Genomic DNA, 26,721 nt, shown 5'->3' with positions numbered 1-26,721 from the left:
CACTTTCAGGGCACCCCCATATTCTCACAGCCAACCCCAATCATCGAGGAGTCATACCATTCTGCATCACATGAAAACATCCAGTCTGGACTCCCCCGTCACTGACACTCCTCCTCAGCCTCGATTGGATGTCTTATTATCCATGCAAGGGCTGTACAGTTGCCACTATAGCAAGAAAGCATACCATCACATACCACGTGGAGACACTCCTTGAGAACAGTCCCTGAAGACACTCCGCCCTCAGATGGCTCAGCCTCAGTTGTATGTATTAACCATCGTAACAGGGGCCATGCGACTGTACCTCCAAGACTCATCTTTGGTTCTGTTGTGTTCCTATCAAGGTACCAAGTGTTACAAGACTTTTCTCAAGAAGTCTGCATATAATTCACGCCAGATAAGGGAGATAACAACAGACCAAAGAAATTATCCTATTCCAGTCTTAGTGAATCAAAGAGTTTATTGCTGTCACTTAAAGAAGCATGGACAATTTATGATCTAGATACACTGACAAAAAGCCTCTTTCTTTTCAGCAACCCTTAACCATTTGTGTATCTTCATGAGACAGAGAGGAGCCTCATGAATCTCATGAGCCCTTCCCTCCTCCCATGAGGGAATGTTAATAGGCCCTGTCTTGTGAGCCCCCCCCCCCCCCCCCCCCCGCAATGACCAAGGCTCCTCTGATTCAAGAGAGCAAGGACCACAAACTGGAAGAAGGCAGCCACAAGACCAAGTTCTCATCAACTGGGATATTTAGTTCACTTTTCTAGTTCCAGAATCTATTCTGTTCCATCATGAGCTAACACATTATGTTGGGAACACCCTCTCCATATGCTTCCAGTGGACTCTCTGTGATCCCTAGAGCCCTTATTACATCATTCAGATGAATGTGAGCTCACTGTTGGTGGCTTGCCATTTGGTAACGAATTTTTATTGTTAAAATGTGCCAGGTACTAATTTTCCAAGGAAACTGATACTCTTAAATTCAGAAATGTGAGGAAAAGGCTATAAAATTATACTTCATGTCTCAGGAATTCATAATTCTTAAAATTCCAATAGAGTTTCACAGTCTCAATATCAGGAGTCTTATTCTTACGTAAGTCCCAGCAAAATTCTGGCGACAAGAGTTTAGTGGGTTTGTGGAGGAAGAAGTACTTGTTTAGATGGCTTTCGTCGTGCCAAATTGCTTCAATATTATGTTTCTTATCATTCATAATTCCTTTGGCACACTCCTTAGTAATCTTGAGAACCTGAGTGGCTGTGCCTCCAAAAACAGCAGCGTGGTAATAAAAATCTCCTTCACCCAATGGTATGTAGGCTTCCGACAACTCATTTCTCTCATATGGTACTTTGTGAGGGCTTTCCTTATACCAGTAAGTATGTAACTGAGCTATGGAGTCTCCCAGGGCCTCCAAACCGTAGCTGGCTTTGAATATTTGATCCACATCCATGCAGAAGACATAGTCAACCTCATACTGTATGTGATCCGCGATGTGTTCACTGATGATCTTCATGCGCATCATACTGATGTCTTGCCACCTCCTCTCTCGTTTAATTTTAAAAATTTTTAACGTCCGGTGGCGATTCAGACTTACAAATGGCATATAGGAAAAGTCATCCAACATGACATAAATGATGACCCTCTGGTCCACCATGAAGAACGTATTAGCAGATATCAGGAAGTTTTGTAAGTAGTACCAAAGGTATCTGCAAAATAAACAAGAAGCAGTTGAGTTTCCTCCTCCGGTTCCGGGGACATCCACAGTCTCGATTGCCTGGCCTAGCTTATCCAGCAATGCCACTAAGCAACCAGACAGCCACTGTTCTCTTCCAGCAGCATGAGGAAAGTGTCACTGATGGGCCCTACAGATCATGGAAGAGGGCTCTTCATGAGGAGGACTGGAAGGTAGTGAGATAAGGAGGCTCATTCTGAGCTGTGTGCACAGTGAAAGACAGGTCCAGGGCTGCAGGGAAGATGGGGGGTCTCCGCAGGGCTTCTGCAGCGGGGTTCCTGTGTGTGGTTGGCTATGCATACAAAGTCATGGTAGCAGCTGGCACTATCGCCTGCTTTGTTCTGCAGTGTGAGCCTTCCTGTGGCAGCAGAATCACTGGGCTGGAAAACGTTTTCTCGTTTCCACTCTTGGAAACCAGGAAGAGATTCTCGGGGTAATGAATGGACTCATTTGAGTTTGAAAGAGGAAAGGTAGCCATTTGGGGCTCCACTCCAGTAATGCTTATGTAATCCTTAGAAATAAGTCCTGGATCTTGGTCTATGTTTTGAGAAATAGGCTAATGATAAATCATAACTAATGGTCAGGAGAAAATGTTGTCGTTCATCACATCTGATATTATTTGTGTAGTATGAAAAATATTGCTGAAGTCATGGTACTGTGCTGGATGCTGTCACTAAAATCTAAGGGAGTCCAAGTTGCCCATATGTCTTGTGGCACATTTCAGAAACCTTTATGCCCTACATGAGCATGAATGTGAAAATATTCTCTTATGTCTTCTGCTAGCAGTTTTATTCTTTCAGCATTGCCCATTATCTGTTTGCATTAATTTTTACATATGAGGAGGTGTGGAAGTTTTTTTTAAAGGGGGTCCATTTAATTAATCACTTAAAAACCTGATGTGGTATCAGTTAAGAAGGTTTAGTCTCCAGTCTCATTAGAAACTACCCACTGAAAGCCAGGTCACAATTAGAGAGTGTCTTGAGGTCACACACATGATGTTTGCCCTGTCTCCCTGGGATCTTTACAGTATGCTTCACTACCTCATAATAACTTTTCTGCCCTCAAAAAAAAAAAAAAATCAGCAACCACGCTGTTTTAGGCCGTTACTGCCATTCATGGTGACCTTGGAGTACTCTCAGAAGCAAGATCTTTCTATTTCCCATTTCTACCTCGAGATTTCTTTGTCGTTTACACCTACAGTCATGTTCACTTCCCCCGACACATTTTGCCCTCCCGTGTGCCCATCTTCTCTTTGCAAACTGGAGAACGAATGTCTCCAGTAAAGCTGTCTGTGTTGGAGTGTTATTGCATCGACAGACAAGCTCCACTGCAGGCTAGAGCAGCGTCCACTCACCACCCGGCTACCCCAGCATCCTGTGCTTTTGTCAACCGAGGAGATCGGCCGCTTAACACCCAGTTGGCCAAGCTACAGATTTCACTCTGATTGTCCCAGCTTTATCTCTGAAGAGTCATCTCAGGGGCCGCGAGTTGTCCCAGGACACGCAATGCTTTAGCAGCTGCCTGCCCTCCTCAGACCGGCCCAGTTCACCTCAGACACTGGCGGTTCCAAAGATCTTCATCAGGTATTTATCACCATCTTTTGTCAAGGATTTACAAATCTTATTGACCTTTTGTAAAGGATGAATTTTGGTTTTAACTTCACTCCAATATTTATTTATTTTGCTTGTCTTAGGTGGTTTGCTCTTCTTTATCCAGTTCCTAAAAATGAAGGTTAGGTTATGTATTCATATCTACATGTGTGTGTGCGTGTGTGGTTCTGGGGTTATATATTCATATCTACATATGTGTGTGCATGTGTGGCTCTGGGGTTATGTATTCATATCTACATATGTGTGTGTGTGTGCGTGTGTGGGTCTGGGGTTATGTATTCATATCTACATGTGTGTGTGCATGTGTGGTTCTGTGGTTATGTATTACTATCTACATGTGTGTGCATGTGTGGTTCTATGGTTATGTATTATATCTACATATGTGTGTGTGCGTGGGTGGGTCTGGGGTTATGTATTCATATCTACATAATGTGTGTGCGTGTGTGGTTCTGGGGTTATGTATTACTATCTACATGTGTGTGTGCGTGTGTGGTTCTGGGGTTATGTATTACTGTCTATGTGTATGTGCGTGTGTGGTTCTGGGGTTATATATTCATATCTACATATGTGTGCGTGTGTGTGGTTCTGAGGTTATGTATTCATATCTACATATATGTGTGCATGTGTGGTTCTGGGGCTATGTATTCATATCTACGTGTGTGTGTGTGTGTGTGTGGTTCTGGAGTTATGTATTCATATCTACATATGTGTGTGTGCATGTGTGGCTCTGGGGTTATGTATTACTATCTACATGTGTGTGTGTGTGTGTGTGGTTCTGGGATTATGTATTACTATCTACATGTGTGCGTGCATTTGTGACTCTGGAGTTCAAGCCCAGGGACTTATTAGACCTCTCACTTTTTCCCCCAAGAATCACATGAAGTGCCAGGTAAGTACTACTAATTGAGCTACACCAGTCTTTACCTATCGGGTATTCAAGAGCATGTCATTCAGATGAATGGATAAAGAAACGTAGTAAAGTTGGGTATGGCGGTGCACACATAAAAAGATTTGGAAAGGAGAACTAATGGGAAGAGAAAGGAAAACAGGAGGGAAAGAGAAGAGATGAATGTTGCATGTTTATTTCATATGCAGAATTAGAATACAGCTGGGTAGGACGGCAACACAGAATAATGGGAGGTGACTATATAGCACAATGACACACGCGTATGAAAGTGTCATAATGAAATCCATTATTTTGTAAGCTAAATAAAAAAACTGTGTGTTCAATACAGTGTTCACATATTTGTGAATTTTCCTCATTTTATCCTATAATTGATTTAAAATTTTTTGTTCCAGTGTGATTACAGAACACTGCCAGTGGCCATCTCAAAGGCTACCGGCAGCAGTTCCTGAAGTCAAGGAGACCCCCTGGTGGGCCGATCTCAGATAGGCAAGGGCCCTGAGACCACAGACCCGGAATGTCTTTTGCTTCTGCTGTGACTTTACACACTTGCTGTTGCTGACTTTCTCTGGTATCTGGCATGGTTGAATTGGGTGTGGGGAGATCCCCACTGCATGTAATGTAATATGCATATCTCATGGAAGCATCTCATTCTACTGGGCATTTTTAACTGTGCATTAATATGAAGATGGTTTCTTCTTAAGCTGTACTGTCTAGTTGATAACAATACTGTTAGCTTATTATTTTGATAATAATCAGATAAATAAACAGAGTTTTGATGAATAAAAATAAATACAAGGAAATGTTACATGGCTAGAGCCTATGAGTTTCACTTAAGGAGCTGCCTAGATCATAGCTCAAGTTAATGATTAAGAGAAACAATAGAGGCCCAGGAACCTCAATACCTTTCATCTTAATGCTGAAAGATGCAGTCACAGGCTTCAGTGAGCATCATAGTCGAAACAAAGTGTTTTTACCTTTACTCTGTAGGAATTTACAGAATCACTGCATGGGGTAGATGTTAGAATTTACAGAATCACTGTATGGGGTAGATGTTAGAATTTACAGAATCACTGCATGGGGTAGATGTTAGAATTTACAGAATCACTGCATGGGGTAGATGTTAGAATTTATAGAATCACTGTATGGGTAGATGTTAGAATTTACAGAATCACTGTATGGGGTAGATGTTAGAATTTATAGAATCACTGTATGGGTAGATGTTAGAATTTACAGAATCACTGCATGGGGTAGATGTTAGAATTTATAGAATCACTGTATGGGTAGATGTTAGAATTTATAGAATCACTGTATGGGTAGATGTTAGAATGAACAGCTGGTTTTAGAGGTACCGTGATGTTGAAGAATCTTTGTGGAAAACAGTGATTGTTTTCCTGAGGAGGCCTTGCAGCCGTCCCATCGTGACTGGTCACAAGACACCTCAGGCACACCCGGGGCTCCTGTATTACGGTGTATTGCGATACATATACATATATACGATACATAATAAAGGACTAGAGTCATGGGGGCATGTGACGCTCTCTTTCAGTAAGACATGTAAATTAAGATTAGGGACCTTGGTATGAGGAAATACTTTGTGTAACAATCAATAAATATGCCTTGGTATAGCTGTTTGGAGTCCCAGTCCAGTCCAATTCCAGTCCAGTCCAGTCCAGTCAGTCCATCAAAAGAGGCTGGACCTTCCTGTTGTCTGTTAAAGAACACAGAAGAATAGAGAAAAAGAAGGAAATCTACAAGAGAGTGTGAGTGTCTTTTCCCTAACCCCTCAGATAAAAAAGTCCAGTTCATGCCAACACTGGATTTTCCCTTTGCTTCCTGTGCTGCTTGGAGGCTGCCCCTCGGGCAGCATTAGAAGACATTTTCTTCAATTTCAGCTTTATAATTTATTTAAACTCTTGTGGTCTAAACATGGTCTACAGCAGAGAATATTTCACGCACATAGAAAGAATGCTTGTTGAATGGACTGTTCTATACAGGATTTTGTAATGTTAAATATATACACTAGAAAAGAGGCTGTGAGAAGGACAAGACTGGCATTGCTAAGTCAAAACTGTTGAAAGACCTGCTAACCTTGAACAAAGATGCCAAGACTGGGCCTGTCTCTCCTGAGCAGCACTGCCCATGTGGAGCGGCACACCTCAGCGGCTGCCTCTGCACACCACTGGCAGCTTCAGAACTCTTCATCACATGTTGAACATTTGGTACACACCGTGAAGTCTGAAGACTGCCTACATACGCCCAGCTTGACGTTGTCTCTTACACTTGGTCTGCATTTCATGTCTGTCAGATGGTCTGTAAAATGTCACATTTGCAGTGTGTCCTAATCTCAAAAAACAAAACAAAACAAAACAAAAAAACCCAAAGCTCTCTCTCTGTCTGTCTCTCTCATCCATATTTACTGTCTATAACATTTCAGAAGACAGCAGATCAGTGCAGTGTCCACCCTTCTATCTTTAAGTGGAAATATTTCATTGCATTTGTTTTCCTTTTTGAGCAGCCTACTTACTTTTATGGTTTTGGTTTTCTATTTGGTTAGGAATTCAGCATAGATTTGTCTTTGTTTTTAAATTACTGGATGATTTTTCTTTTCTTTCTTTTTTTTTTTTTGTGGGGGCGGGGAGTGTTTTGGTTTGGTTTGGTTTTTCCAGACAGGGTTTCTCTGTGTAACAGCACTGACTGTCCTGGAACTGTCTCTGTAGACCAGGCTGGCCTCAAACTCACAGAGATCCCCCTGCCTCTGCCCCCAAGTACTGGGATTAAAGGCGTGTGCCACCACCGCCCACCTATATGCTTGTCTTTTAACATTATGATTAATGGTCAGAAAATGTAGCACATAAAATCTTGCTGCATATAATTGCAGCTACCTTATTTGTTACATTCCTCTGGGAGTCAATATGCAGCGTTAAGTGAGATTTCCTAAAGGCAATTACTTATCACCTGGGGGTACATAGGAGACAGGAAATTTTTAGATTAAATGCAGAGATAATGAAGAGTGGTTATAACAAAGGTGTAAACTTGTATTAAGATGATTGGTAAAAGAGCCATGAAATCAAGTTAATATTGGAGGGAAGACCATGAAAATCAGGTCATAGTAGGGAGCTGAGGAATTGGGATGCTTTTGTGTGGACCAAGTGGGTGGTGGTATTTTTTAATTATGGCAAGAATTGGCTTAGAGAGAATAGTTCTAAATAGCTTATCTCCCGCTTTCTACAGTAAAAACTCTGAATGTAAAGGACACTTGACATTATCACCTACCTTCCCACTGCAAACACAATCAACCCCACAGAAACTGGATGCTTTTTATAATACTTTTTCAAGCCTGACTCATTGTAAGTGTCTGTCCACACGATGGGAGCCGACCAGTTAGTAGCTCTCATGCGCACATGTGTAGAGTTCATGCTGTATCTGTAAGAAAGACAGAATTTTAAAGTAAAATACATCATCCTAACATCAGTTACCGCCAATGCCCAAAGCCTGTGTCTGGAGACAGCGCCCCACTGTGCCTAACCCAAAGCCTTGATAGTTCTGATAAACCAGAGAAGCATCCTATTAGAAATGGCCACATCATCAGGAGGATGGAATAACTATGAAGTCAAGGTCAGCATGGGTCATCCTCCTGATGACTTTTTATGTTAGTTTTCACTTTTCATGTAAAACCTGAATCTTTTAAGAAATTTTAGTTAGTCCTCTTACAAGCTTAGGAAACAGGATTAATGACCACAAATGGGCTTATTATTTTACGTACAAGTGTGTTTCCTACACACAATAGCAGATGTGTCTATTTCAGTTGATGCAAACAGCTGTAGATGAGGGTTTAAGTAGAAAGACTGCCCGAAGTTGGGACTGGGGCGATGGTCCAGCGGTTAGAGCGTGTGAAGCTCTAGAGGAGGACTCCAGTTCTGTTATAATGCAACACCACATGGTGGCTGGTGGCTCACAACCACCTGTCACTCCAGTTCCAGGAGACCCAGTGGCCCCTTCTTGCCTCCTAGGTACTAGGCACACACACTCCCAACAGGACCGCTGGGGCCACCTATCAACATTTATGAATTAACCACACAGATGCAAGGTTTGCGTTCTTACGTGGAGTTGAACCAGTTTAGTAGCTGTAGTTCTGGCTCGTTTTTCAGAGACCTAAAAGAAAGATATAATAAGACATAAAATTCACAACGAGCAATACTGATGAGCTCCAATAGGCTTAGCGTGGAAGCTGTGTGGCCCCACAGCCTTCATGGGTTTCCATGGCGCTCCCATGCACTCATCTCGTTCAGGGAGAATTTGAAGTTCCCTCAGCTTCCTGCCATCTCACTTCCAAATTCACCCCTGGCTCTGAATTGTTTGGATTCTCCTTTGGGTTGTTTGAGTCAGGGTCTTACTAGTAGCCCTGGCTGACCTCTCAGAAATCGGGCTCCCTAGCCTGTCCTGCCTTTTTCTTGTTGTTTTTGTTGTTTTTAATGGTGGACAGAGATCCATTTCCTTTCCTCTCTGAGCCTTAAACCTCTTGTTTGCTGAGGAGTCTTCATCTGAGACTTGACAGTAATTTTCACGAGGGCTTCTCCGAGGCCCTGTTTCCCCACACGACATTGTCTTGACACTTGACTGCTGCTTCTGGTTTTTTACTTACGACTCGAACTTCTCCATGAACTTAACACTTGAATAGTCACCTGCCTTCTGGAGGTCTTGAGTGTTTTACACACCATCCAGTAAAGTGTTTACATCATCATCTTACCTCCAAGTTCCTCCTTTTCCAAGATTTCCATCTCATTAAACCTGTCTGCATTGGAAAGACCTAACGGTGGGACCTGAGCACATGAGATTAAATACATTTGCCAGGGTGGGGCATGGTGGCTCACACAGTCTCTGAGTTCAAGGCCAGCCTGGTCTACAGAGTGAGTTCCAGGACAGCCAGGGCTACACAGAGAACCACCACGCCCCGCCCCCCATCTCAAAAAAAAAAAAAAGAGAGAGAGAAAGAAAAGAAAAGAAAAAGAAAAAGAAAAAAGAAAGAAAGGAAAAAATAAAAATTTACATGCCAGGAACTCTATTAGCCCACTCCCTGTCCCACCTTCTTCTGAGTGGACACTCCTTGAACGTTCATATCTTTGCGGGGGGAGGGGGGGTCTGCTGCATTTGAGTAGCTGAAATACTGTCCTCCCTTAGCCCTTGCTATTGCGAGAGGAAATATGCTTTTCTTTTTGTATATCCCAGGCTGGCCTTAAACTCACTATGCAGCTAAGTAACATTGAACTCCTGATCTTGCCGCTGAGCAGCAACTCTATTCCTCCTTAGTATGTTCCTTCCATGCATGGACCAGGTGGACCTGGTCCTCTAAGATGTTCTAAGTCATCACGAGACACAGCACCCGGGCCCAGTAAGCATCAGAAAGTAAAGCTGCTGCTCACTGCGGTGGGTTCCCATGACAGTCCTTCCCAAATCCACGATTCTGTGGCTACCGCAATCTCCTGACAGCCCTTTATTTTTTTATATATATATATATATATATATATATATATATATATATATATTCTTTTATTTTTGAGATTATATCTAGCTGGACGGTGGTGGCACATGTCTTTAATCCCAGCACTCCGGAGGCAGTGGTAGGCAAAATCTGTGAGTTTGAGGCCAGCCTGGGCTACAGAGTGAGTTCCAAGGTGGCCAGGGCTACACAGAGAATCCCTGTCTCAGAGAGAGAGAGAGAGATTGATTATACTCTATATCATTTTCCGTTTCTCCTTCCTCCCTATATACCCCTTCTTGCTCTATTTCAAATTCATGGCCTCTTTTTTCATTAATTTTTGTTGCATGCATATATATAGTCCTAAATATAACATGTTTAGTCTGTATAGTGTTACTTGTATGTATGTTTTCAGGGCTGACCAATTGATATCGGATAACCAACCGGTGTCCTCTTCCCTAGGGACTGTTTCTCCCTCTCTCAGCATTTCTCATTTGTGTGTGGTTTTGCGTAGGGTTGAGGCCTTGTGGTAGCCACCCCCCACCCCCAACCCCCGCCATGTCTGTTGGTGTCGTCCGTGTTTAGGCAGCCATGTTGGTGAGACTTCATGGCTGTGGCTCCTGGTGGTCTTTAATCAAGCCTTGTACCTGTGTGCTTGCCCAGAGCTTTCAAACAGACAACGTTCCCAGGGCCTAAGTTCTGCCTCCTGCTGATACATTCCCCCAGCAGCCCCGCCCTCCATCAGAGAGGGCACCCCACCCATACGCTCTTTCTTTGACATCACCAACGTGCATTTGTAAAATGGCTCTGCTTTAATCTGACTGAAGGAAACATGGATTTATGGGTACTCCAAGCCTTTCAACCAACTTTGTCCTCAAAGGACAGGTCATACCATATTTTTAAATAAAAACTTACCAGCACTGATATGACATCCGCAGTTTCTTTGTACTTAGGAGAAATGAAAAAGCACTGTATTATTTTGAAATACATACAAAGGGTTTCCACAAGTCATCTGCTTTCTTATTAACTAATGTTGCAAAATATACTATTGGAAGTACATTCTTGATTACATTATTGATTGACCAGACAATGTAGTAAACATAATAGGGATCTTTAAATTGGAGCCTCATGTCCTGTGTATTCATTTTTTTTTCCTTGCCATGCTGGAGACAGGACTCAGAGCCTTGATCATGCTAGGCAATGTTCCACCACCAAGCTAGAATTTCCTACATCTTAAGAAACAATGTGTCCACTACCTAAGAATTCATAGAGACAAATAAATGAGATTAATTTCTGTCATTGGGAGAAATTTGTTAATTCGCTAGGAAGTCTTTCTATTTGTTTCGCATTTATGGAATGAATAAATATTTTGTATCTTACAAATGGCGATTCAGTCACCAAAAGTAGTATCTCTTTCTTTAAAGATGTCGCCTGTTTCCAAATAGCAGTTTCTCTTCAACTGTTTTTAGTGAACATCACACTGCCACAGTAGGTTGTAACTTCACACTGCTTCTCTCTCTCTCTCTCTCTCTCTCTCTCTCTCTCTCTCTCTCTCTCTCTCTCTCTCTCTCTCTCTCTTTTGAGACAGGGTTTCTCTGTGTAGCCCTGACTAACCTGGAACTTGCTCTGTAGCCCAGGTTGGCCTCCAACTCAGAGATCTGCCTGCCTCTGCCTTCCGAGTGCTGGGGTTAAAGACGTGCCACTATGCCTGGCTAACTGAGCATTTTAAAAAATCTTTGATATAATTAGAAACTAAGGATAGGGACAGAGTACTCTCTTTCTGCAGAGCCATTTGGGTATAATTTGTGATGCTTGGATTGATGCATTCGGCTACTGATTTACTTAAGGGGTAATCCCATTAACTTTCTGACTTACCAGGTTCTTATCAAATATAAGAATACAATATGAAGTTTTCACAGTTACCTGAAATGGTATTCTCTGTACAGGGCATAAAGAGATATTAACATCAATAGCAACAGGATTAATATTTTGTATCTCATTCTTTTCCTGGAGGAAAAAGAAGATGAAAGTTGAATGAGTATAGTGCTGTCTAAAGAGTAGATACAGAGCCGTGGGGAACCCGGTGTATACAGAGTAAGCCATGGGGAACCCCGTGTATGCAGAGTAAGCCTTGGGGAACCTGGTGTATACAGAGTAAGCCGTGGGGAACCCCGTGTACGCAGAGTAAGCCGTGGGGAACCCCGTGTACGCAGAGTAAGCCGTGGGGAACCCGGTGTATGCAGAGTAAGCCGTGGGGAACCTAGTGTATACAGAGTAAGCCGTGGGGAACCCCGTGTATACAGAGTAAGCCGTGGGGAACCCCGTGTACGCAGAGTAAGCCGTGGGGAACCCGGTGTATACAGAGTAAGCCGTGGGGAACCTAGTGTATACAGAGTAAGCCGTGGGGAACCCGGTGTATACAGAGTAAGCCGTGGGGAACCCGGTGTATACAGAGTAAGCCGTGGGGAACCTAGTGTATACAGAGTAAGCCGTGGGGAACCCGGTGTATACAGAGTAAGCTGTGGGGAACCCGGTGTACACAGAGTAAGCCGTGGGGAACCCGGTGTATACAGAGTAAGCCGTGGGGAACCTAGTGTATACAGAGTAAGCCGTGGGGAACCCGGTGTATACAGAGTAAGCCGTGGGGAACCCGGTGTATACAGAGTAAGCCGTGGGGAACCCCGTGTACACAGAGTAAGCCGTGGGGAACCCCGTGTACGCAGAGTAAGCCGTGGGGAACCCCGTGTACGCAGAGTAAGCCGTGGGGAACCCGGTGTATGCAGAGTAAGCCGTGGGGAACCCGGTGTATACAGAGTAAGCCGTGGGGAACCCCGTGTATACAGAGTAAGCCGTGGGGAACCCGGTGTACGCAGAGTAAGCCGTGGGGAACCTAGTGTATACAGAGTAAGCCGTGGGGAACCCGGTGTATGCAGAGTAAGCCGTGGGGAACCCGGTGTATACAGAGTAAGCCGTGGGGAACCTAGTGTATACAGAGTAAGCCGTGGGGAACCCGGTGTATGCAGAGTAAGCCGTGGGGAACCTAGTGTATACAGAGTAAGCCGTGGGGAACCCGGTGTATGCAGAGTAAGCCGTGGGGAACCCCGTGTACGCAGAGTAAGCCGTGGGGAACCCGGTGTACACAGAGTAAGCCGTGGGGAACCCGGTGTATACAGAGTAAGCCGTGGGGAACCCGGTGTATGCAGAGTAAGCCGTGGGGAACCCGGTGTATACAGAGTAAGCCGTGGGGAACCCCGTGTACGCAGAGTAAGCCGTGGGGAACCCGGTGTATACAGAGTAAGCCGTGGGGAACCCGGTGTATACAGAGTAAGCCGTGGGGAACCCCGTGTACACAGAGTAAGCCGTGGGGAACCCGGTGTACGCAGAGTAAGCCGTGGGGAACCCGGTGTATACAGAGTAAGCCGTGGGGAACCCCGTGTATACAGAGTAAGCCGTGGGGAACCCCGTGTACACAGAGTAAGCCGTGGGGAACCCGGTGTATACAGAGTAAGCCGTGGGGAACCCGGTGTATGTAAGCTGTGGGGAACCCGGTGTACGCAGAGTAAGCCGTGGGGAACCCCGTGTACGCAGAGTAAGCCGTGGGGAACCCCGTGTACGCAGAGTAAGCCGTGGGGAACCTGGTGTATACAGAGTAAGCCGTGGGGAACCCCGTGTATGTAAGCCGTGGGGAACCCCGTGTACGCAGAGTAAGCCGTGGGGAGTGTTTAAGTAGGAAGCCTCTGCGTTGGCCTCATTCGCCCCCATTCAAACCGGTTCCCTCTTAGAAAGCCCATCAAATGGCTCCTCCCCCAGAGCGGCTGGAGACTGTGCCTAGAGGGTATTTAAACTGCCTCCTACAGAGTGGCCACGTGTTTTTTTTCCCATCTCTTCTCCCTGTCTCATCTCTGGGGGCCAGGAAAAATCACCTGGGCGTTTTTTGCCAATAAACCTGGTCGTTTATTTTTAACACAACTTGATTTGGATTGCTGCGTCAGCAGAGAGACTTAATATCGGGGGTGCGGAAACCTTTCGTCTTTGTACATTGAGTTTCCCCATCAGCCCCAGGCCACATGGGTAACCACTCCGCTCTTTACACCCACTCTCCACCGGACTGGGCCAGCTTTGGGCAAGTCACTGCCTCTAGGAGTCCAGGACCCCTCTCGGCTTTTGGGATACCCTGCCAGGGCAACCTGACCCATTTACAGAGCAAAGACCGACTTTGGCCAGTGGGACGTTTTGTGCAGAAGGCGCTCTGCCCAAAGGCACATCCCACACCCACCCACACCCAAAACCCAGTTGCAGTGGACACATTGTTTAGACTTTGGGTTCCAGCACAGGCTTATGAAATGGGCAGTTGCGGGTCTAAGCCAGACCCCCCCAAACACCCTTTGGGTGTCTTTTACAAAAATCTGTTCAAATTGGGGCTGATACCATATGTCCTGAGTGCCCAATTTCCCTGTGCACTAAATGTAAGGATTCTGTTCTTAATTACGTCACCAGCCTGTGACAGCATCCCAGCCTAAAAAGCGGGCGTGTCTTCTGTGCGTTTTTTCTCTTTTCCTCACTCTCTCCTTCCGTATTCCCCCCCTACGCGGTCTTCTCTCTCTCTCTCTCTCTCTCTCTCTCTCTCTCTCTCTCTCTCTCTCTCTCTCTCTCTCTCTCTCTCTCTCTGTCTCTCTCTCTCTCTGTCTCTCTCTCTCTCCCTCCCCCCCCCCTCTCCCAATAGAGCTCTAGAAAGGTAACCATGGCTCGTGACTCTCCTCCACCTCTCTCCTCGGTTGGCATGACCACCGCGGGCAGTGACCAGCCACAAGAACCACGGCTTAGCCAACACTAAAGCTGGCCACAGTATGCTCTCAGTAACCAATCAAGATGGCCACTGCAGGGAACTTTTGAGTTTACCATTGTCTGTGATCTTGAAAATTTTTGCTGGCATGGAGACAAGTGGTCAGAATTGCCCTTTATCTGCAGTTTCTGGGTTCTAAGCTCCTGTCCTTCCTTCTTTAGCCAGTGTCCCATGGTCCAGGTCTTGTTGGCTAGGGTCATGGCACCTCCAGATTCCCACTCATCTGTGGACCGGGACCCTGAACATTCCACCCTGACCATGCTGCTGGAGACACTGGCTCCTCTCCCACTCTCCCCCCACCAACCCTGCCCACCCATCCCCCTCCTACACTGCCACAAGCTCTATTCAATGGCCAACATTCCTCCCTTTATCTGCCTCTCCCCACTTTTTCCTCCTCCGGGACAAAGGTCAAGGACCTACTTCCTACTCCGTACCCACTTTCCTCTCTTCCCCTCCTTCCCACTGCCCCTCCCTACCCTTCAATGTGACAGCCTATGCCCTGGTCCCCATCCACACACTGGCCACCCCCCAACCCTCTCTGGTGTCTTCTCATACCAGGTCTCAGCAGACTCCTGCCCTCCTCAGCCCCCTCAGAGAAGTAGCTGGAAAGGAGGGAATTCATCAAGTCCATGCCCCCTTCTCCCTTCAGGACCTCTCACAGATGGAGAAGCGGTTGGGTTCCTTCTCTGTTAATCCTTCTGTTTATATCAAGGAGTTTTGTTATCTGTCCTGTATGTCATCCAGGCCTCCATTCTCACTCCTGAGGAGTGAAGTCCAGTTCAGGCAGCAGCTAGACAGTATGCAGACCAAGCCCAGCTAGTGGACAATACACTCCCTGGGTGACAAGGCAGTGCCAGCTACAGAACCCTCCTGGGACTATCAGACAGGCCAAAACTGCCTCTAGAGGAGGGACCTAATGGTCTGCTGCTTCCTTTAGGGTATGGAAATGGTCTCAGACAAAATTGTTCATTTTGATAAACTCTAAGAGATTATGCATAGAGCTGACAAAAATCTAGCCATTTTCCTAAGTTGATTACAAGAGACCATGGTTCAATATACTCGCCTTGACCCAGCCTCCCCAGTGGGAGCCATGGTCCTGGCCACCCATTTCATTTCTCAGTCAGCATGAGATATTAGAAAGAAATTAGAAAGGGTGAAGGAGGGACCCCAAACCCCGAAACAGGAATTGGTGACGATGGCTTTTAAGGTTTTTAACCTGCATGAGAGGAGGCAGCTGCGTCTTCCCCACAGGCTGGGCTGCAACAGAAGGCTATGGTCCAAGCCCACACCTTGGCACCTGCCTTGAGGCCACTGTGGGGACGGACAAGGGAAGTCCATGAGGCTCCATCCCGCCAGAGCTCAGCCTAAGTCAACTCTACCAGGAGCCTGTTTTAAATGTGGCCAGGAAAGCCACTGGTCCTGGTACTTCCCGGATCCCTGGCTGCCAATGCCCTGTCTGTTGACAGCCTGAACACTGAAATCAGATGCCCCTATTGTTAGGATTCTGCTGCTCTCCAGCTGCATGACCACACATGCACAGTTCAGGAGTTAAGCAAAGGGTCTTCCATCTTACGTCATCAGTGTGCGCTGGCGACTACATGTGCACACGCTGTGTGGTCACACAATCAGCGCATGAGTGGTGTAGCTCCATAAGCCTGCCTGTGCATGTTCACCAGGAACCCTTAAAGAGCCGTGACTCAGACCTCACCCTCTCTCTGTTCTGTTCTGTCTCTTCCCCCCACCATCTTTCCTTCTCTCTGCACGTGCTCCTTTCCCAGGCCTGGTTCTTCTGTCCCCCCACCCCCACTTCCTCCTAATAAAGCTTTGAAACTGATACTGGGTTCTGTCGTGACCGTGACCTTTCTGCACAGTAACAAGCACTGTAACCAGCGCCACTCATCATTTCATTGGTGCCATGACTCAGGTTCCGGTGCTCTGCGTCTGGAGCTCAGTGTTGGAAACCTATATCGCAGTTCACTGGACCTGCGACTGCGGCTCTGCTTTTTCCATTTGCCCAGCTGCCGGACTGCTCTGCACACACCACACATGCCGCCAAGATTGGTGAGTCCCCCCGCCATTTCCAGCGACTGTAGCCTGAGCTGTATTCCTTGTGCCAGACCCCCAGGGAGTCCTCGGCTGCATATTATGACACATTCTATCCTGATGAAGTATTGGAATGCTGTCTGGGCTCCCAGAGGGTCCTCAGGTAGGTACACCCCAGCCCTTACCCTTATATGATGGCAGTTCAGGTAATTTGTGTTGTTAATGCCCGTCCACAGACTGCCTATTCTCAAGGAAGCTTGAAATAGGAGCCTGGGGATCCCGTTTGTTATTTTAATTTTTTATTTTTTCTCTCTTGGCTGCAGCCATGGGACATGGGGGCTTCCTTCTCGTGGTTCAATTCCTCCTCTGACAAATGCCTTAAATATCCCCAAATACCAGTAGATTTGGCTGCATAACAGCTGCTTGAACCCTGGTATTTCATGGGAATTATCTAACTTCTGCCAGTGAACAGGCAAATGAAAAGAGTTACCTTATCCCCAAGCTTTCTACCTAAGCTCTGAACCCTTCTCCATTTCTGATTCTTTCTTAACTTAAATTATCACCTCTGTCTTTTGCTTCTGGGTTTTTCCCATTTTCTTACTTCTGTAAATCTTACTCTTACTCTGTGGCTTGCTATGTAGTTGGCTGGCCCGTGGAATCCTCCTCTTTCCTCTCTCATTCCTAGATCTCTCCTCCCAGATTTCTCCTTCTGTTTATCCTCTCTGCCTGCCAGCCGCTCTTATCCTTTCTCCTGCCTTGCTATTGACCGTTCAGATCTTTATAGACCATCAGGTGTTTTAGACAGGTACAATAACACAGCTTCACAGAGTTAAACAAATGCAACATAAGCAAAAGTAACACATCTTAAAATAATGTTCCCCAACACCAAGCTCTCCATTGAACTCAGGTCATCTTGGCCCTCCCTCCCCCAGTGGCCCACCTCCAGGCCACCCCACACTCTCCTACAGGACTAAGTCCTTTTGAGCTCCTTAATGGAAAGTCCTTCCTCCTCAATCACCACCTCCTACCCCAGATGCCTCCACTGGCCAGGTACCTACTCTACCTCTCCACTCCAAGGTCCTTTCTCTGCCCACATGCTGACAGGTATTTCACAGCCTCCATGCCAACAAAACCAGCTGCTCCTGAGCCCACCCTGCTCTCCTCGACGGACTGAGTACTCCTCAAACTGCCATATCCTGAGTCTCTAGAGCCTCATGGACCATAATCTTCGCCACCCCTTCATCTACCAAGCTCCTGAGACATTAATGCTGGTACCATCACTCTAGGCTCAAGCGGTCACCTGTCTAGAGTACATGATCTGTTCAGCAACTGGGACCCTCCGCCCTCCAGTTTTCCAGATTGTCCCAGTGAAGGCCTATCTGCTCTTCTGCCTTGCTCATCCATCTCAGCCAGTACAGCCAGGGCACATCTCCACTCATTCCTACTGACGATTTCCACTGTCCCCATGGCTAGTCCCAGTCATAAGGCAATGCTCCCGGGTGATTTTTCCTGGCCCTCAGAGATGAGACAGGGAGAGGAGAATGCACATGGCTGCTCTCTTGGAGGCAGTTTAAATACCCTGTAGGCTTAGTCTTGAGCTGTTCCGAGGGAGGAGCTGCCACTTGGCAGGCTTTCTGAGAAGGGGTGAGGTTTGAAATGGGAGAGAGTGAGGCTGAATCAGATAAACAGGGAACCTCGTGTATACAGAGTAAGCTGTGGGGAGCACAGTATATACAGAGTAAGCTGTGGGGAACCCTGTGTATACAGAGTAAGCCGTGGGGAACCCGGTGTATACAGAGTAAGCTGTGGAAAATCCTGCTTCTCTATGGCTTCATCCTAGCGACGCTGACTATTAGTTAAAGCACTGTGGCTCCTTGGATGTCTATCTACAGAAAAGCACAGTTGTGTCAGTGGCCATGCATACTGGTTGTTTTTGAATTAGCTACAAATTAACTGGTTTCATCCAGCCTCAATGCGTTCATATTTTCTAAACTACAAGAGCTTTATGTTAGAGAAAACAAAAGTTAAAATCCTACTTCTCAGCCTAAGTCACACTGTGGGGTATCAGTTCAAAGAACTACTTATGAAAATACTTAGGCACATTAGGTTTGGGGTAAGGGCTACTCAGGCCATGCTCACCTTCAGCAGCCTCTTTCTCTTTCTACTCTCTCAGCTTCTGTAAATGAAACAACAGAATACCCATACTGTGACTGTGAGTCTGTAATACTTACTGCGTCAAAAGAGGCTTACCAAGTACACATAGCTAAAAGGGGCTACTGGTGGTACCTACCGTATGATGGGTCCACATTAACCAAGAGACCAACTTTTTCCCTTCTCTTTCCACCCAGAAATCAGAGGCAACCTGACTACACCCACATATTATGAGCTACTCACATGTCATAGGACTTCTGAAGTCTACAGCAGGGTGTGGGCCTGAACTCTCCTCAGGGTCCTTACTGTGCTGTGCTTCTCTGGCACTTACAACTCCCCTAATGTCTTATCTCATTGTCCCCCTTGAGTCCTGAATACTGAGACTTTCCAACTTTGAATCTATAGACTTGTACACTTATAAAGGAAACTGTTAATTCCTTTTAGTCATGGCATTGTGATGATCACAGCAAGAAGGGTGGGGACTGACAGTACCATACGACTTATGCTCCTTCTCAAGAGTAACTGAATATAAAATTGGTTTAGGGTGCTGCCTGGAGGCTCAATTGTAATGTATGGTTATCTGTACATTCACCTTGGATTTTAGCCTGCAGTTTACAAAACCTAGCCAAGCATGGAAGGTATCCCTGTAACCTCAGTGCTCATGGAGGCAGAGATGAGAGTATCAGTGTAAGCTTGAGACCAGTCTAGAATCCACAGTGAGGTCCTAGCTCAAAAAACAAACTAAAAGGCCTAGACCCGAGTTCAGTCTCCAATACTCACATGGTAAAAGGGGATAACCATTCTTCCATGTCATCTTCTGACCTCCACATATGTATGTATACACATACCCCCCCACATGCATAAATAAATGTAATAAAATGCTCCTCCTTTTTAAAGACAGTCTCACTGTGTAGCTCTGGCTGACCAGCAACCACTATGTAGACCAGGATGCCTAGAACTCAGAGAGTTCCTGCCTCTGCCTCATGAGTGTGTGCCATCATGACAAGTGTGAAGTCTTTCTTAAATGTTACAAAATTATCTTGTTTAATCCACCCCAAATAAAATTATCTGTGTACAGAAAAAAGAGCTAGCTGTCACTCAGTTCAGTTGACATTAAGAACAACCTCTCAATTATTTTGCTCAGATCGTGAAATAATTCCATACAAGTTCTTCATCAGACCCTTCACATTCATGGAGAAGACAGATGGAGAGTCTTAAAGAGAAGCTGGTTTGAAGGTTTGGAAGGTAACCCCATGTGTTAGCTTGTCACTCCGTGCTTTTGCATTTTGACTAGTCCAGTCTTTGGAATGTGGAGGGTTTTGTTTATTCCAGTCTTTGTGGGTGATGATGTCATCAGTCTCTTGATGATGAAGGAATTAGGTAGTTGTGATCTTAACAATTCATGTGCTGGAGTTTATTTTTCATAGCCAGAAGACTAGATTTTGACTGTTTTTTATTTGAAGGTATTTGTTTGAGAATTTCATACATAACCACTGTGTTTACATTGTTCCACCCCTCTAATGCCTTCTGTCTCTCTCCATATTCCCTCTCAAATTTATAATCATCTCTTCTATAAATAAACATATATTTACATATGTATGTAAAGTCTACTGAGTCTTAGTGTTGCTCATGTATACATGTGTTTATACATGTGTAGGGATGACCAGCTAGAATTACCTAATCCTGCAAAAAGACAGATCTTCCCTCTCTCAGCAGCTATCAATTGCCTCTGGCTCTTCTAGGGATGGGATTTGTCACACTTTGCCCATCCATGGTGGAATGTTGACTGATGTTGTCATTGTATAGATCTTGTTCAGGCAACCACACTATTGAGATTTCATGGGTACAACTTCCCTGTTGTATCTAGGAGACATTTATCTTGAAGCAGGCATCCCAGTCTTCTGTCTCTTATAATCTTTCTGTCCACTCATCCATGAAGTTCCCTGAGTCTTGGGTAGAGCATTGGGGCTGGGCACCATGGTGTCTGTTTTGGCCCATTGTGCATCTCTGTAATAACATCCGTCTGTTGAAGAAAGAAGCTTCTTCAATGGGTGGTGTGAGATGCATTTATCTGTGGGCATAAGGATATACATTGAGAATATAGTTAGAAATTAGATTGCCTTGGGGAAAATGGCATTAGTAGGTTTTCCTAGAGGGTCTATGACCTCTCCAGTCACAGACAGGTTTACAGAACCAGGCATGAACTATCTTCTATTGAACAGGCCTTAAGTCCAGTTAGACAGCTGTTGATTACCCACAAGGTAAAAGTGCTATTATTATACCAACGGGAGTTGTTTAGTGTCAAGGTTCTCTAAAGAAACAGAACTGATAGAATTGTGTGTGTGTTCATCCCATTGGTTCTGTTCCTGTAGCAAACCCTTATTGTCTAAGTCACTGTTCTATTGCTGTGAAGAGACACTATGACCACTGCAACTCTTATAAAGGAAAGCATTTAATTGGGGCTGGCTTACAGAAGTTTAGTCCATTATCATCATGGCAGGAACATGGGGGTGTGCAGGCAGACATGGTTCTGGAGAAACAGCGGAGAGCTACATTCGACTTGGATGGGAAGGGCAACCCTGGGCCTGACTTGGGCTTTTGAAACCTCAAAGCCTGGCCTCAGTGACACACCTCCTCCAACAAGGCCACACCTTCTAATCCTTCTCAAATAGTGCTACTCCCTGATGACTAAGCATCCACATATACAAGCCTATGGGGGCCATTCTTGTTTAAACCACTACACTGACTAATACACTTGTCTTTGTGCCTCTTTGAGTCAATGTGCTGTTTTATTCAGAAAACTGTGGATAAGATTTTAGAGGAGATAAACAAGGACTTTAAAAGATTTACTAGAAAACATTGTTTAGAGACAGGCCCGGCGGCAGAGACAAGCAGACGCAGGTAGGCCTGTGGCGGGGGCCCGTGGAGGTAGACGGGCCCAGCGGCGGCAGCCGACAGGGATATTCAGACCTGGCGGCAGCCGGCAGAGACATTCAGGCCCAGCGGCGGTCCACAGTGGTAGACAGGCCCGGCGGCGGAGACAAGCCGACGCAGGTAGGCCTGTGGCGGCGGCCTGTGGAGGTAGACGGACCCAGCGGCAGCCCGCTGAGGTAGACGTGCCCGGCGGCAGCGGCCGACAGAGACATTCAGGCCCGGTGGCGGCCCCCAGAGGCAGACAGAACCAGCGGCAGCTGACAGGGACCACAGGCCCGGCGGAGGACCGCAGAGGTAAACAAGCCCAGGGACGGAGACAAGCAGAAGCAGCTTGGAACAGGGACGCCCCTAACCCCAACAACTGGGGAAGAAGCTATCTCCGTGGGTCAGAACCAGAACAAATCTGAACACTCCATCTGAGGACAACCCAGGGCCCAGCTGCTGATCCTGTGAAACCCAACAACTTGGAGGTGTTGGTGAGACTACCCTGCTCAGCTGAAACCCATCTGGGAGAGGATTCAGATGCCTATAGTTTAAAGTCTGAAGAAACAAGATCAGCTGAGGAGTTGACAAATGAACAAAAAGTGACCTGAGAACACAGAAGAAGGCGCTACCCAGACACCAAACCAGATCACCAGAATCATAAGTATATAATTCACCGATCGAAATCAGCTGCCCCTGAAGAAATAGCCCAATAGCACCAATTTAACCAAGAACCACTACTAAACCAAGACTAAAAATTAGAACAAGAGAGGCACTCTCAGACACAGACACCACCTGCACCTCACAGAGGAAGAGATGAGTAGACGCCAGTGCAAAAATACAGGCAACAACATAAAGACCTATATGGCAACATCAGAACCTAGTGATTCTACACCTGCAAGACCTAAACATACCATGACAGAAGAAGCAGAAGAAATCAACCCTAAAAATGACATTAAGAAGATGATAGAGGCCCTTAAAGAAGAAATAAAACATTCCCTCAATGAGGAAATAAAAACTTTCCTTAAAGAGGAATTGAAAAACTACCTTAAAGAGGAAATAAAAACTTTCCTTAAAGAGGAAATAAAAAACTCCCTTAAAGAGGAAATAAAAACTTCCCTTAAAGAGGAAATGAAAAACTCCATTAAAGAGGAAATAAAAAACTCCCTTAAAGAAATGGAAGGAAAAATGAACAAAAAATGGGAAGAAATCAAAGAAAGCCAAGAAAAAGCAATTAAACAGATGAAAGAAACATTCCAAGATCTCAAAAATGAATTTGAGACAATAAAGAAAACACATGCTGAGGGAATGCTGGAAATAGAAATCCTGACAAAACGAACAGGAACTACAGAAACAAGCATAACCAACCGATTGCAAGAGATGGAACAGAGAATCTCTGACACTGAAGACACGATAGAGAAAATAGATTCGTCAGTCAAAGAAAACAATAAAGACAAAAAAGTCCTAACACAAAACGTCCAGGAAATTTGGGACACCATGAAAAGACCAAACCTAAGAATAATAGGGATAGAAGAAGGAGAAGAATACCAACTCAAAGGCACAGAAAATATATTCAACAAAATCATAGAAGAAAACTTTCCTAACCTAAAGAAAGAAATACCTATGAAGATACAAGAAGCTTACAGAACACCGAATAGGCTGGATCCAAAAAAAAAGTCCCCTCGCCACATAATAATCAAAACACTAAACACACAGAATAAAGAAAAAATATTAAGAGCTGCAAAGGAAAAGGACCAAGTAACATATAAAGGCAAACCCATCAGAATAACACCAGACTACTCAATAGAGACTATGAAAGATAGAAGATCATGGACAAACCTCATGCAGACACTAAGAGACCATGGATGCCAACCCAGACTATTATACCCAGCAAAATTCTTAATCACCATAGGCGGAGTAAACAAAATATTCCAGGATAAAACCAGATTTAATCAATACCTGTCCACAAACCCAGCCCTACAGAAAGCACTAGAAGGGAAAATTCAACCCAAAGAAGCTAAACACATCCATGAAAAATCAAGCAATAGATAATCCTACACCAACATACACCACAGAAGGACAACACAACACAACCAAAAAAATAACAGGAATTAACAATCACTGGTCATTAATATCCATCAATATCAATGGTCTCAACTCACCTATAAAAAGACACAGGCTAACAGAATGGATTAGAAAACAGGACCCATCCATATGCTGCATACAAGAAACACACCTTAACTCCAAAGACAGACACTACCTCCGAGTAAAGGGCTGGGAAAAGGTTTTCCAAGCAAATGGACCTAAGAAACAAGCTGGTGTAGCTATCCTAATATCTAATAAAATAGACTTCAAACTAAAATCAATCAAAAGACACCAGGATGGACATTACATATTCATCACAGGAAAAATCCACCAAGATGAAGTCTCGATTCTAAACATTTATGCTCCAAATACAAAAGCACCCACATTCATAAAAGAAACACTACTAAAGTTTAAAACGCACATCAAACCCCACACATTAGTAGTGGGAGACTTTAACACACCACTCTCACCAAAAGATAGATCTACCAGACTGAAACTTAACAAAGAAATAAAGGACCTAACAGATGTTATGACTCAAATGGACCTAACAGATATCTACAGAATATTCCATCCTAACACAAAAGAATATACCTTCTTCTCAGCACCCCATGGAACCTTCTCAAAAATTGACCACATGCTTGGACACAAAACAAATCTCAACAGATACAAAAAAATTGGAATAACCTCCTGTATCTTATCAGACCACCATGCCTTAAAGTTAGAACTCAATAACAACAAAAATTATAGAAAACCCACAAACTCATGGAAACTGAATAATGCCCACCTGAAACATCAATGGGTCAAGGAAGAAATAAAGACAGAAATTAAAGAGTTCCTAGAATTCAATGAAAATGAAAGTACAACATACCCAAACTTATGGGACACTATGAAAGCAGTGCTAAGAGGAAAATTCATAGCTCTAAATGCACACATAAAGAAGATGGAGCAATCCCATACCAATGAATTAACAGCACAACTGAAAGCTCTAGAACAAAAAGAAACAAACTCACCCAGGAGAAATAGACGCCAGGAAATAATCAAATTGAGGGCTGAAATCAACGAAATAGAAAACAAGAGAACAATACAAAAAATCAATGAAACAAAGAGTTGGTTCTTTGAAAAAATCAACAAGATAGACAAACCACTAGCCAAATTAATCAAAAAGCAAAGAGAGAACACCCAAATTCACAAAATCAGAAATGAAAAGGGAGACATAACAACAGACAATGAGGAAATCCAGAGAATCATCAGATCATACTTCAAAAACCTGTACTCCACAAAAATGGAAAACCAGGAAGAAATGGACAATTTTCTGGATAAATACCAAATACCAAAATTAAATCAAGACCAGATAAACCATTTAAATAGACCAATAACCCCTAAAGAAATAGAAACAGTCATCAAAAGTCTCCCAACTAAAAAAAGCCCAGGACCAGATGGTTTTAGTGCAGAATACTACCAGACTTTCAAAGAAGAACTAATACCAATCCTCTTCAAAGTGTTCCACAGAATAGAAACAGAAGGAACACTACCAAACTCTTTTTATGAGGCTACAATTACCCTGATACCCAAACCACACAAAGATGCAACAAAGAAAGAGAACTACAGACCAATCTCCCTCATGAACATTGATGCAAAAATACTCAACAAAATATTGGCAAACCGAATCCAAGAATACATCAAAACAATCATCCATCACGACCAAGTAGGATTCATCCCAGGGATGCAAGGATGGTTCAACATACGGAAATCAGTCAATGTAATACACCATATAAACAAACTGAAAGAAAAAAACCACATGATCATCTCCCTAGATGCTGAAAAAGCCTTTGACAAAATCCAACACCCCTTCATGATAAAGGTCTTAGAAAGAATAGGAATACAAGGAACATTTCTAAACATAATAAAAGCAATTTATAGCAAGCCAACAGCAAACATCAAATTAAATGGAGAGAAACTCAAAGCGATCCCACTAAATTCAGGAACAAGACAAGGCTGTCCACTCTCCCCATATTTATTCAATATAGTACTAGAAGTTCTAGCTAGAGCAATAAGACAACAAAAGGAGATCAAAGGGATACAAATTGGCAAGGAAGAAGTCAAACTTTCACTATTTGCAGATGATATGATAGTATACATAAGTGACCCCAAAAACTCTACCAGGGAACTCCTACAGCTGATAAACTCCTTCAGTAAAGTGGCAGGATACAAGATCAACTCAAAAAAATCAGTAGCCCTCCTATACACAAATGATAAAAGGGCTGAGAAAGAAGTCAGAGAAACATCACCCTTTACAATAGCCACAAATAATATAAAATACCTTGGGATAACACTAACTAAACAAGTGAAAGACCTTTTTGATAAGAACTTTAAATCTCTAAAGAAAGAAATTGAAGAAGATATCAGAAAATGGAAGGATCTCCCATGCTCATGGATAGGCAGGATTAACATAGTAAAAATGGCAATCTTACCAAAAGCAATCTACAGATTCAATGCAATCCCCATCAAAATCCCAACACAATTCTTCACAGACTTGGAAAGAAAAATACTCAACTTTATATGGAAAAACAAAAGACCCAGGATAGCTAAAAGAATCCTATATGATAAAGCAACCTTTGGAGGCATCACCATCCCGGACCTCAAACTCTACTATAGAGCTATAGTAATAAATACAGCTTGGTACTGGTATAAAAACCGACATACGGACCAATGGAATCGAATTGAAGACCCTGACATTAATCCATGCACATATGAACACCTGGTTTTTGACAAAGGAGCCAAAACTATACAATGGAACAAAGAAAGTATCTTCAACAAATGGTGCTGGCATAACTGGATGTCAATATGTAAAAGATTACAAATAGATCCATATCTGTCACCATGCACAAAACTCAAGTCCAAGTGGATCAAAGACGTAAACATAAATCCAGTTACACTAAACTTAATAGAAAAGAAGATAG

The 26,721-nt window shown here is 44.3% G+C and overlaps 1 protein-coding gene across 1 annotated transcript; it reads right to left on the bottom strand.

Annotated features, from left to right (window-relative positions):
* Positions 1-439: 439 nt before the first annotated feature.
* LOC102907516 (N-acetyllactosaminide alpha-1,3-galactosyltransferase-like) lies at positions 440-18,977 on the bottom strand. Its single transcript, XM_042274787.2, has 7 exons — positions 18,900-18,977; positions 18,749-18,785; positions 11,647-11,730; positions 10,639-10,671; positions 8,349-8,399; positions 7,521-7,670; positions 440-1,704 (listed from the first exon to the last, which is right to left on the bottom strand). Exons 3-7 carry the CDS (start codon positions 11,721-11,723, stop codon positions 1,011-1,013), a joined length of 1,005 nt encoding a protein of 334 aa, XP_042130721.1. The 5' UTR covers positions 11,724-11,730; positions 18,749-18,785; positions 18,900-18,977; the 3' UTR covers positions 440-1,010.
* Positions 18,978-26,721: the final 7,744 nt, after the last annotated feature.

The sequence above is a fragment of the Peromyscus maniculatus genome, chromosome 4 (genome assembly GCF_049852395.1).
Source record: "Peromyscus maniculatus bairdii isolate BWxNUB_F1_BW_parent chromosome 4, HU_Pman_BW_mat_3.1, whole genome shotgun sequence".
In the NCBI taxonomy this organism is placed as follows: Eukaryota; Metazoa; Chordata; class Mammalia; order Rodentia; family Cricetidae; genus Peromyscus; species Peromyscus maniculatus.
Note: the sequence above shows the minus strand (reverse complement) of the source record. Positions and strands in the feature narration are given on the sequence as shown.